The 13,105-nt window shown below is 42.9% G+C and overlaps 1 protein-coding gene across 16 annotated transcripts in view; it reads right to left on the reverse strand.

Annotated features, from left to right (window-relative positions):
• TCF7L2 (transcription factor 7 like 2) overlaps positions 1–13,105 on the reverse strand; it is a 171,856-nt gene that overhangs the window by 97,671 nt on the left and 61,080 nt on the right. For all 16 annotated transcript variants that reach the window (XM_042817827.1, XM_042817828.1, XM_042817825.1 and 13 more), the window contains exon 4: positions 12,916–13,017. In XM_042817827.1, coding sequence (XP_042673761.1) covers positions 12,916–13,017 — 102 coding nt within the window. The remainder of the gene's footprint in view (positions 1–12,915; positions 13,018–13,105) is intronic.

Here is a 13,105-nt window from a genome sequence, read left to right on the forward strand (position 1 = left end):
CCTTCTTTGAAGATGGTTTTTTATTTTGAGACTTAAGCAAGATTGTTAGTAAAATAAAGGGCATTCCCTGTCTTGTATTTCAGCCTATTCCAAACAATCCAGATGACTTTAAAATACCCAACTTTGCCTTCTGGCCATTTTGTGAAGAAGCACAAATGAAAATTAAAATGTAATGCTCCCTTCCACACACACATTTTCCCCACTTCGATGTCTGCCTTATAATCTGACTTCTGATAAAAAGCAGGGGAAAAAAAAAAAAGAAAAAAAAAAAAGACATTTTTCCAGGAATGAAGCAAAAACTAAACAAAATGTAAGAAATGTAAAGCTGAGCTGGAACAGCAGACAAGTATGCGGAGAACAGCGTGACCTTTCCTTATCATCCACTGACGCGCTTAATCGTTTCCAAACAAAAATGCTATTTTCTGCTGCTGCTTCTTTCTGCAAGCACCTCCAGAGCCCGCCTGGCTGGTAAACAGTTAATCTCCCAATATCCCCTGCTGCCTGCGAAAAATCACGGAAACAATTGAGACATTGTCCAGTGAACAAGACTCCCAGGGACTGACATTTTTGTTTATGTCCCAGTTCTCAGCCTGTCAATTTTCACTACGAACGCCAAAAGCCCGGCTCACTCCAATACAGTCTGCCCTCAACTGAAAAGGCTCCACTTCATTTATTTTATTAAAGCTGTGGTGTGTTTATGATTCAGAGCTCTCCCTACCCGAGGACCTGTGGGTCCCATCCCCCTGTCTTCCCTGCTGCCCTGCAGTAGCCACTTCCTAACTCCAAGGAGACTTCGCAGTGCCTTTATTCAGAGGGATCACTGGGGAAATAATGGCACATGCTAAATACTGGTGTGGGTATTTTGCTGGGTAAGGAAATGTGTTACTGATTCAATTTCTTTACTGCAGTCCCTTAAAATAGCCTTTGGTTATTAACCAGAGTAAGGTAGAGGGGAAGGGAGTTGGATTCCAACCCAGAGTGGCAGGAACTTCAAAAAAGAAAGAAGAAAGAAAAAAAAAAAGAAAAAAAAAAAAAAGAAAAAATACCACACACCCACTCCTGGTACCCAGCAGCAAAATAGAAAATACGTGTAATGGAGTAAAACAAACATCTTGGAGCAAAGCAGCGTTTGCTCTGTTGCTCCCTGGCTGTGTTTCCTGTCTGCGTTTTCATAATGATGGGAGTCAGGCCCAAAATACATCCCTCTCCTTCACCCTGTCGCTCTCCCCCCGTTCCCAGCACTTTTTTTCGTTATGCTCTTGCTACTTTATCTCCATGAAAAGCACACACAGCGGTCACCAGCGTTTCCTGTTTGCCGAGCGTGCTTTAACTATATCACACCCTGCGCTGCTGCGCTGGAATGCACAGCATATGGCATTGTGAAAGGGTTTACTGTCGAATAATGGCAGCAATGCAGTCCTGCTGGTTTATATCAAACCCTGTCACTCTCTTCACGGAGGTCTCTCTCTTGCTCTCCGAGAGGCGAGGTAAAACACACACACCACGCTCCTTCAAGTCTCACTTAGGCTCTCGGCAGAGGCCGGGTAAGACTTGCAAACTCAAGGCATGATTGCGGCTTATAAAGTTGTGACTTGCAGCCACTTTGTGCCTTGCTTCCACTCCCAGAATGCTTGCAGGATGCTTTTACCCCTCCCCAGGTGTGCAGGAGGCCGTTACCAAGTGTTTAGCTCCTGGCTGCAGCTGTTCCTATGCAGGCTGTGGAGCGTGGCGTGCCTGTGCCCTGCACCAGTGGCGGGGCTGCAAGCCTGAGCGGCAGCCTCAACCACAGCCCGGAGAGCAGCTGAGTCTCTCTCTGCTTCCAGAAATCAGCACTGGTAGATATGTTTATGAAAACATCCACTCCAAAGCCAAACACATGCCGCTGCCTTTCACTTTGGGTCAAAGTTTCAGAACTGCATTTTCGTTAAATTGCTCAGAGGTTTATTTTTGTTTGTTTTGTGATGTTGGTCGTTTCTCTTTAAGCAAGTTTAAAAGAAAAGGACTATCAAATAAATAAATAAAGTGCTGCTTCCAACTGCGGTCAGGTTTAGCTAAGGCACTCACAGAGGTTATACATCAAAGTGCTTTTTGTGCAGATCTTGAAATGCCTTCCCATGCCCGGATGCATTTGTCCAGCAGACGCTGAAATAAGTAGCAATGCTTTTAAAATCCGTTGAAATGCATCCATCCACCCTCCCTTAATAAAAGGAATCCTTACTTAACAGGGGTTTATTATTGTTGAACCAGGGTTGAAAGTTCAGTGTCCTTATAGACCAAAAATTATCAAGATTTCTGAGTTTGCAGCCCACGTTTAAGTCCTAATGAGCTATTGTACCACGCTCACTGCTATTAACTCTTTGATGTCAGGAATTTGCTTTGCTCTTTTAAGTGTCTCGCAGATGTCCAAGAGAAAAAGTACAGAGCTCACCTGCACTGAAGGTGGGTAACTGTATATTTTTGCCTTTACTCCCCTCCAGCAAAATATGCAATGATAGCTACAGCATTAACCCCTCATGCCAATGGCAGGAGAGCCCAGCAGCCGCAGCTGTGGAGTTGCATGTCACCTCCAGCTGTGTATACTTGTGGCACACAGAACACATTACCATTCTGGGGAAGGCACATGAGGACGTGGTGCCCCACTATCACACCTTACACTGCACAGCCTCTGCTCAGGACCTGAGCTCTCTGGGGCAGGCGTAACCACCTGCTTTCTGCAAGTAGCTTGCTTATTAAATCCTCTTAAACACAGGTAGTGATAAAGTGGTAGTGGAACTATTTTAAATTTGCAACTTGTCCTCCTACTTGCTCATTCTGCTATTACAGGAGGCATCACTAATAGGTTCAGGAGCACTTGGGAAGAGAGAACTCATGCCCAGAGTAAGACACCCAGCTGCCACAGGTAGCTCACATTTAAATGCATGAGGTATGAGCCCAGCTCAGCACCCTTGTGAGGAGTAATCAAGTTGGCTGAAAAGCCAACAGGGTGCCAGGTGTGTGGCTGTTCTCCTCTCCCATCAGTGCCAGGGTGTCTCCTTGACATTCTCTCACCGTTTACTTGTCCCACAGATGCCTCAATGATGCAATCTGAGGTGTCCCAAGGCCCACCTACGCAGTATGTGGTCTAACAGTCTGTGTATTAAGTGAGCGATCACTCCCTGGACTTGCCCTGCACATGACAAACAGAACAAGTTCCTGCAGGGTGAGCTTTACCCAGAGCTCCCAGCAGTTCTGGAGCAGGAACTGCCCAGACACACGCTCTGCTCTGGAACAAATGCGAATAACTTCACCTTCAGTTGTCAAGTGGGATCTGCTGCCTCACAATCACCCCTCAGGCAGCAACTGTGGAGCAACTGGCAAGTCTCAGATCCAAACCAAAGCTTATCCTGGAGTAACCTGTCCTGGTCATCAGAGTCCTTAATGAGGAGCAGGTTACTTCATGTCCAGTGAACAACTTCCTTCCAAACAGTTCAGCATGCTTCAAAAGCATGAGGAGACAACGCAGTTTTAGCAATTCAAATTCTTGCTTACTTCATTTTTCTTAACCACGTAGACATGCCCAACATGCAGCAACAGAAGTTCTGCTGCCAGGGAAAGCTCTGTGCAACAGAGCCATTTGGGGTTTTCTAATGGTACTGCTTCCATGCATCTGCTTGGCATGAAAAGTGTTCACAGCAGCATATGTAAACTAAGAAAGTCTTGAGGCTTTCACTCTGCTTTCCTCCCTGACCTGACACCACTTCCATATTACAGAGCAGTCATAGCCTCATAGTACACATAGCTGACATCGTTATGCTCAGCAGACAGCCAACAGAGCAAACTTCTGTCGTTTTGCTTCCCTGCTCACAAACACTACCATCTTAATCAAGTCTGGAGACCACAGAGCTTTTGTGCATTTTCCAATGGGCATGTGAGTAACAAGAGACCAGAAGCCTCCTTCATACTCACAACATGCAGCCTCAGCCCTGGGAAGAAATACATCACAAGGACAAGTTCCAAAAAAGAAGAGTTCAGGACATGCTATTCTGTCCCTCACCCCCACCTTTTTTCAGTACTTCATAGGCAAGGACTGGTTGAATCCATGGTCACCTCTCAGGAAGAAGGTTTTACTACATACACATGCTTGGTTCCACTGCTCTGACTCAGAGCAGTATCACTATTGTATCACTATACAAGAAAATACTTTGAGCAAACCCTTAAATGTTGTCCTGAACATGGATGGACGCGTAATGATTTCTTGAATCAACGCCTAAGAAGTAAAAAGGAAGGGGAAGGGGAAGCTAGTTTCCACAGTAATAGTAGTTGAGAAGTCTTTGAATCTTGCCAACAGGAAAAATGCATGTCAGAGAGCCAGTCAGCTCTCCTAGGAAACTAATGCAGACCAACCTCTTCCTGCTGGTCAGCACAGCAAGGCCCAGGGACACGATCAAGTTCTTAATGTGCACCAAGAGCAAGGTAGATGGTTAGGATTTGGTTGTTTCTTAATTCCGTACCAGAGGCAAGTCAGAAGGTGCCCTGCTTCTCATATGCACGTACACATCTGTTCAAACCATGCATGTTCAGGCTTCCATACCAGAATATTACACATCATCTATATATCTTTCCTACACAAGGGAGCCTGACTGCAGAGCTACTGCGTGCTGGTGTACAGGAAGGGCTGGTTCAGCTTCTCCAGACTTCCTAATTCTGAGAGAGAAAAAATAAGGTGCATCTGACACAAGCATTCATGGGCATGCTGGGTCTTCCTCGTACACAGAGAGCACCAAAAGAAACTGTCCTCCAGGATCTGATACATTTGATTTTAGGTCTAAATTTGAAAAACTAGCTCAGGATTTCTTTGGTTTGGGTTTTTTGGTGGTTTTTTTGTTTGTTTGTTTGTTTGGGTGGTTGGTTTTTTTCTGTCACATTTGGGATTGTTTTGGTTTTGGTGAGGTTTTGGTGGGTTTTTTTTTTTTGCATGTTTATAAAAACGCAGATACAGAAGTCATCAGTGTCTCAAATGACCTCAGGAAAGTTACTTCATGTCCTTATAACTGCTCTAGTAAAATGGATGTGTGAGCACTGCTTCCTTAGCTTGGGGGATTTTGCTCATGATCTGCTGGCTGGTTCTGCTCACCAGTCTGTCAGGTACAAGAACAGTTTCAATGCAAGCTCCCCTGGAACCAGACCACTGGCTTCAGTCAGCTACGGTTTCAAAAGCAAAATTTGATAGACAAAAATGTATAGTTTAGCTTTGTGAAATTAGGCACTAACACTGTTTAGGTGAGAGATTAGGTTGTTTTATGAGGGTATCATTTCTAGTTATGTGCAGCATCTGTAACTCTCCAGAGGCTCTCCAAGATGGATCTGACACCACCCAGTAGCTCTGCACAGGACAGAGAATGCAGCCTTCCTTCTCTTTACTACAGCTCTGAATCCTTCTGCAGGAGAGAGCACAGCTGTGCACAGTCTATCAAGTGAAATGTCCGATGCATAATCCAATCCCAACCCTTCCATCCCACTCAAAAGAGAAACAACACTGGGTTTGAGCAACTTGGCAAACAAATAGTCCCAAGCCCAGCAATGCCAGCTTCCTTCCTCTCTTTTTAATGAGAAGTATGGGCTGTTTTCTTTATTACAGCACCTGGACACAGCACACAGATCTTGTTTAGACAGAAAATAGGAGGTTTCTGCTCAAGTGGGTTTGTCTGCATGGTGAAGTTTTTGTTCAAGGGCTTGAGTGTGAATTAAAAAAATGCAGAACAACTATTTCGAATTATCTCTCGGTGTGGACACTCTCATTCAGAACTAAGAGTTTCTTTGTGTGGTTTAGCTTAATCTGTTTCCAAAGCGGATTAAGCTAAACAGCACAAAGGGTCTCTTACTGCTGAATGAGAGTGGCAGCATGGAGAGATAATGAGCAATAGCTTTTTGGAGACAGCTACTTCTATCCAGTATTTGGGCTTTCCCACTGGCCCAAAGCTACATTGGGAATGAAGCAATTTAGGTAAAAATGATGGCACCCTTTAGGCCTCCTGCTCATGATGAGATTGTTGCTCTGCTCCAGTCAGCAGGGACTCTGGCTCCCAACCCATTATTTACGTTCTTTAGTCCCTGCTTTCCTCAGTTCCCATCCATAATCCAGTTATGCATGGGCTCTGTGGGGCCCAGAGCCCCACCAGCCTCAGCACACATCCTCATCGATGCAATCAGCACAGCCAGCATGTTGTGACCCTCACACAGACCTTGGGCTCAGCCCACTGTTCTTCCCTGTCTCCCACCAGTACATCAGCCCCACTGTGGAACACTGGGTGCCTCATTTTAGACCCACGCAAGTCTATACAGGTTAATCTAACACGCATGCTCTGGCAGTATGCACACCACCATGTGGCTGAATCTATTTCAGGTGACAGCCTAGGCTACTCTGAGCTAAAACTCTCTCCTAGGGCCTTCCAAATGTAGAGCTTCTACCTCAGAATGTGGCTCTCTGCAATTCTGCCGCACTCCAAACTATCCAGCCAGAAATGGATACAGAATTTAGGAGCTCATATTTGCATCACATTCAGGGAACGCCAGATACTTTACAAGCAGGAGATGCAAGATTGTAGCCTGCAACGGACGCGCTTCCAGCCAAACTGAAGACACGACATTTTACTTAAGCCTTCTGACGAACAAGTGTTCACATATCTCCACCCATCAGCCAAAGCCCTGCAAACACTCCACACCAGGTTCTCCAAGCCCAGCCACATAACCCACAAGAAACGGACGCTCCGCAGCACATGCCAACACACATAGCCGGCTGCCTTCTCTAAGAGCAATGCTGAGAGTTGCCAGCTCCTAGGATTTTACAGCCAGTCCAGCACTACTTGCTATTTTTCCATAAAGCACGGTAGCCCATAAGCCAAGTGTTTAGGGAAGAACCTCAGCCTGCACTTACAACACACAACAAGCCCCTGAACTGCTGCAGAGAAAAGTTTGAGAATGTGAGGGGAGTATACCCTGCAGGCTCAGGAACCAGAGAACAAATAAAGAGAATACAAAATGTATTATTTAAGAAACAGAAAACAAACAAACACATACCAAAAAAAAAAAATAATAATAATAATAAAGAAGAAGAAAACACATACAAAAAAAACGTCCACCAATCCTCATGATCCTTTGAGACTTGACTCATGATCCTAGAACAATTGGGGTTGGCAGTACTATATGTTTTATAGCATTTATTCACAGCTGAAATATCTCAACATTCAGAGTTTCCAGAGCTGCTCGCAGAGCACTTGACTACAAGTAAGTGTGACAATTTGTCCCAGATGCTGATCCAGCCCCAAGGTGTCTTCTAAAGGTACTTCAGCACTGACTGATATTTGCAGAAGCACTGAATCCCTGCTCCCTTCACAGTAAGAGGTACAAATCCGCACATTTCCAGTCTCAGCATTAAAACAGAGAGATTGTTTCAGTATCCAAACACCACTAGTAGAGAATGGACATTATGACACAGAGTAAAGGCAATGCCATAAACCATCCCCAAAAGTCTGAATTCCTCTGCAAATTTATCAAATTACTCAATGACATTTCTTCTCTGCTCTACTCAAACCAAGCACTAGATTTCCCATTCATATTTAGTGGGTACTGAATATAATGTGTGCTTTATAGGAACCTGTCCAAAATAATTTTATCAGGCTGCTGGTAGATGAATTCTATACTTATTCTATACTTAGCCCCAAAGACTTGGGTTTGAGCACATTTTAAAACACAACCCTGCCCCAAAAAAAAAAAAAAAAAAAAAAAAAAAAAGCACTGCTGTAGCAGTGAAAGATTTACCCACAAAATTCTCAGCAAGTTTAATTTGTTCTATGGCTGAATTCCATGCAGCTCTGAAAATCCGGAGCAAGATGTTTGCACACTTTTAGGCATACATTAATGAAACATCTTGTTTACTTTGCAACTGCCAGAGCAATTAGCCAAATAAAGTATAGAGCATTTAAAAAGCAGAGTCACTAAAGAAGCTTTCCAATTAAGCCTGCCTGAGTATTTCTGCAGTGTGAGTCTGCAGGACCTGTGTATTGGGTCCAAGCACTAAGGCGTGACCAACCTGCCATCAGGGGCTGCTAGGCTGCCACTACAATGCAAACACCCTCTTGACACAGAGCACTGACATGAAACACACACTACTCCTACCCTGACACCTCCACATTCCTGGAGCTCTCAACACAAGCTGTGTGCTCAGGGGATTGCTCTGCAGATCTCTGCAGAGGAGGGTGTCCCATCAAGGGCACACGTGGCCTATCTGAAAACATCTCAAGAGATTACTGCAAAGGAAGAACAGCCTCTCTACAACAAAATATTAAAGACAAAATACTAAAGACAAACAAAGCAAGAGCTTTAAAAAGCCCTCTCTGGGCACCATGAGTGGGAGTCGCAAGATTACACATCTTCGCTCTACACATAGAGGACTGCAAACGTGTTTGGATGCACCACACTTCTGCCCTGAAGCATTTGATGGGACAGCAGGTGAATTCTAAAATCTAGATAAACCTCATGATTTCATAGGTACTTCTCCTTTTTTTTCCCTAAACACATAAGTGCAAAACATATGAGATTGAAAAAAATTAGGAGGAAAGGAGAGCAGACTCGGCTGCTCCGACTGTAAATGCTCTGGGAAACAACTCCTGATCCCCCCAAAATGCCCAGCAGCCACAGACACACTCTCCACATGTGTCGAAGATGTTGAGAACAGAGAGTACATTTTTGAGATGGTTTTGCCTTAAGTTTTGCTTGTCATATTATGTTTTGAAAACACATTTTCACCTCCTTAAGCAAAAAAAAGGAAGAAAAAAAAATAGATATACTACTACACAGTGATTCTTTGTTCTTGGGGATTCAGTCTACTTCATGGCTGTGTTCATTATGTATTAGAAAACCCAGGCCAAACAGTACAAGAAGTCCTCCCCCAAGGTAACATTTACATTTACTTCAAAAGGCCTCCCTGCAGAAGAAAATGCAGGAATTTTTTAAACCTTTAACTGATTTGTAAGAAACATACTGCACCAAACCACCACCATTTTGGGTTCAGACTGTTTTCGCCTGCTACAAAGAAAGCTAAAAGCAAGTCTTTGTGTAGCCAAGACAGCAGGAAGCAGAACCCAGGGAACAGCCTTCACCCATCCTTCTGCCCAAACCAGGGTACAGCTTAGTCAGAATATTTACTTTGCAAAGAACAGGGAATAACAACATGCGCTCCTACAACCATAAAGAGAAAAACATACACAGATAAAAATGGTTCTGAAGGATCTTGCATTCTGTAGAAGGCAGATTTTAGAGATGCTAATATGGTTACACCTCATTTTTGCTTGCCTATCTGCACCGTAACCCAGAGTTTTCAGGTGAGAATCTCAGTGCTGGGGCACCCAGCCTGTACCCCTATCACCATGCTGTCTCAGGTGAGAAGAGCAGGTTAAGTCCACATTCAACAAGGGATTTCAGGGCAACTAGCCTACTTGTCTAGAAGAACTCCCAATTGAGGCCTATTTTACACCCAAAAACTTATTTTTCCAACAAAATCAGAGGTCGGGGGGAAAAAAGGGGAAGAAAATAGCCATAAAATCCTTTCAAAGTCACAGCCTCATTACTGTACTATCCACAGGCTGAATTCAAAATTTTGACCTAGTAAGCTTAATAGTGTACTATTAAAACAATTTTTTCCCCAGTTTTCTTTCACCTTTGGACACAGATAAACAGCATGACTGTGCCAAAGCAAGATGCAAGAGTCTTACAAGATGAGTGAAGCTCCTAAATGCAAATAAATGTATTGGTCTTAAATGGAGCCTCATGCTGTACCTTCCTCAAGACATGCTGAACATAATTTCAGTTTAATATTCTGTTTCTCATTATGGGCCTTGGAGACTCTCTCAAGCACCATGAAAAGCAGTATTAACCCAGCCCTCAGCACTGGGGGCAATCCAGCCAAATTATTCATGCTGGTCTTTTGCTTCCATTTTTGTATTCTTAATGTTCTTAAACAAATCTGAAAGGAGCAGGGCTGACAAATAGTATAGACTTTACTTAAGACATTATAGACAGCCATGTTCTGCAGACCTGAGTCATTAAGCTAAAAACTCACACTGAAGCCAAAGGGAGTTTCATCGAAGCTGGGTGTAAAGGCTGAGGCCCTGAGAAAGAGACCGTGTTAATCAGAGCCAAGCACTGAAAAGCAAGAATGTTAAATAGAATTTAAAATAAATAAATAAAAAAAATGAAAAAGAGAAAAATGAAAAAGAAAAAAGAAAGAAAGAAAAAACCCACACGCTTTCCTTCCCTCTCTTTGTAATGCAGCTATAAAGATTAGCCTTCATACTGATTTCAGAGATATGCTAAAGATAAGAAATGATTTGCAGGTGTTAGCATTTTCCTGTAGATGTTCGGGGCAGCACAACTGAACTCAGGAAATAAAACTGGCACGGATAAGCTTGGCGGGCAGACAAGATGTAGCAGCATGGGTGGAGAGCCCATTTCTGTCCCTATAGCCATGCAGAAATACAAGCTTGTCCATGAAGTACTGCTTATTGTTCCATGCAAGCATTCTCAGATAGGCAGAATGAGGTATGGAGGTACAGAGCCCAGTACAAGAGCAGCCAAACTCCCCCCCCAGGTGCTACATGTGGCAGTGATGAGTGGGGACCAGAGAAATCTTACACATCCCTGGATAACTGGCATACACTGCTGCTTCATCTGCTCTCCATCACTGCTGCTTCCCTGAATGCCACTACCCAGCCCTTTCTTACTTTAACCAAAAAAAAAAAAAAAAGAGAAAACAACAACACAGTTTTACTCCACAGAATGCATCTGACCTGGGGTGGATGCCCGGAAAAAGTGTGGAAAAAAAGAAGCTGCCTTTACTTATTTATTTTAACAGAACAAGGCAAAACAGCTTTCTCTTAGAAATAATAATGAAACCTTGCAGAATCTGCACTCCCCACACCTCAAAACCCACTGCTCCCCCGTCCTGCTCTTCCGCCTCCTCCTCTTTCCTCCATCATTGTAAGTAGCACAAAAGATCACATTACAAATGCCAGCTGTGGCTCTTTTGGAAGGTGGCCTCCATCTCGGAGGTAGTATATGTTCCTCACAGCTTAAGTGGTTGCTATGGTAAATATGCTTTTTATTGAATAGCAGAGTGAAACTGCTTTTAAAAAGACCCATAAGAACCCCATAAATGGTCAAAATACACGGCAGATCAACCTCAGCCTTCCTGGAAACAGGTTTTTTCTTTATTTTCCAAAATGATCTTGATTTTTATACTGGCAGCGCTCTTTTTAGTGCATATGTGTGTTCAACTTATCTTCATATTGCCCATTCCCAGTGGAGGGGCTAAGGGGGCTGGCAGTAGTGATGCTGTGAGCAGGGAGCCTAACCAGGACCGGCACCACAAGCTGCTTTGATTTTCAAAGGCAAGCTGGAGGGACAGCAGGTGCTCAAATGTGCAGGTGATGTCCAGTTCTGCCACCCAAACTCAGCCTGCCCTTAGGCTGCCAACAGCTGGGAAAACTTCCCACTACCTCACAAATCTTCCTGCAAGACCATACTACCAGCAAGCCTAAGCTGTGAACTCAGACCCAGAGCCCAGGGGGAGTCGGTTCTTGGGCACAGCATTTAGAAAAACACTAAAAGATAGAAGTTATTTTGGTGCGTTTCTTATCAGGGAGAAGACGGTGACAGGTTTTGATGGCTGCCCCTTTCTGAATAAGCAGCCAAACATCTCTTCTCCCACCTCTTCCTTCAATAACAGCCCAAGCACGCAAAAAGGAAAAACAAAGTCATTCTAAAAAATGGAAGCAACCAGTGTTTCAACTAAGCAAGTATTGGACTGTACTCATCACTTTGCCACACTGGGCAGTCCATTCTGCAGTCTATTTTAGAAGCTATGAACTCTAGAAGATATGGAACTTTTCTTTTAATTAAAAACAAACAAACAAACTTAAGGCACTCATAGCAAAGGGCTGACACTTCTCAAGTTAGAAACAATAGTGAAACAACAAAAACTTTTACTACTATTTAAAATATCTAACAAACCATATACATGTCTAGTCTATCAACCATATCCGCTTTAGACTTCATAACAGAAGAGAAAGAACAAGTATTGTCTCTTGGGATCAATCTTGTCATCCGTTCATCATAAAAGTTTTTAAAAAACACAAAATTTAACAATAAAGAATCACAGAAGAAATATTCTAAACCACTACATGCCATTTTTCCAAAGTTATATTCTCCAGATAGGCCCTCAGAGCTAAACGGCTCCTTAACGATAGATTGTGCTGAATCTGGCCAGAGGTGAGGAAAGGAAATGCATAATGCCCTTCTGACACAGAACCATATAGAGAGATTCTTTTTGAATCTGTGTGGATGCTCTTTCAGAAAATAAAATGAAATTCCAATACTTTTCTCATGCAAATTTGTATTGAATATTTCAAATTCAACACTGTCTTCCAAACAGATGCAAGAAAATTTAACCAAGAAGTTAATAAAATAAAGGACTATAGAACAAGGAAGCATTTTTGTTCTTTTTTTTTTTTTTTTTTTTTTTGCTTTTCGAAAGTATCTCTTCATTAATTTCAGTTCAACATAATCATGTGTAAACCAACTGGATCACAATTCATTGCCACTAAATCATTCTGCGGTATGAAATCTTAAAGCATTTTCAACTCTATGCTCTCCTAATAAGCACAGAGCTAAGCAGCATAAATGATAATTTAACAAGCGGCCCAGCAATGAAATATATATTCCTTCCTTTTACCATGGGCTTCTTAGAGTTTCTGTTTCTTTGCAAGTATTTATCTTTCTGTTTGTGCAAAAGAAAAGTGATGACAATCAATGCGATTGAGGTCAAATGCCTTTAAGAAAAAAATAGAAAACAAATAAAGAACATCTTCTGTGTTTACTTACAACAATGTGTGCTGGAGATGGAGACCTAGCATCCTTGAGGGCTTGTCTACTCTGAAGGCTCCCTGCCTGAACATCAAGCAGTGGCCATTTCATCTGCAGATACTGGATGGAGGAAACAAAAATGGGAAAAGAAAAATGAGTTCAGAAAAGAAAGGCAAAAAAAAAAAAAAAAAAAAAAAAAAGCAAATCT

The sequence above is a fragment of the Centrocercus urophasianus genome, unplaced genomic scaffold, assembly GCF_019232065.1.
Source record: "Centrocercus urophasianus isolate 14NV4802_14NV808 unplaced genomic scaffold, USGS_Curo_1.0 seq_17, whole genome shotgun sequence".
NCBI lineage: Eukaryota > Metazoa > Chordata > Aves > Galliformes > Phasianidae > Centrocercus > Centrocercus urophasianus.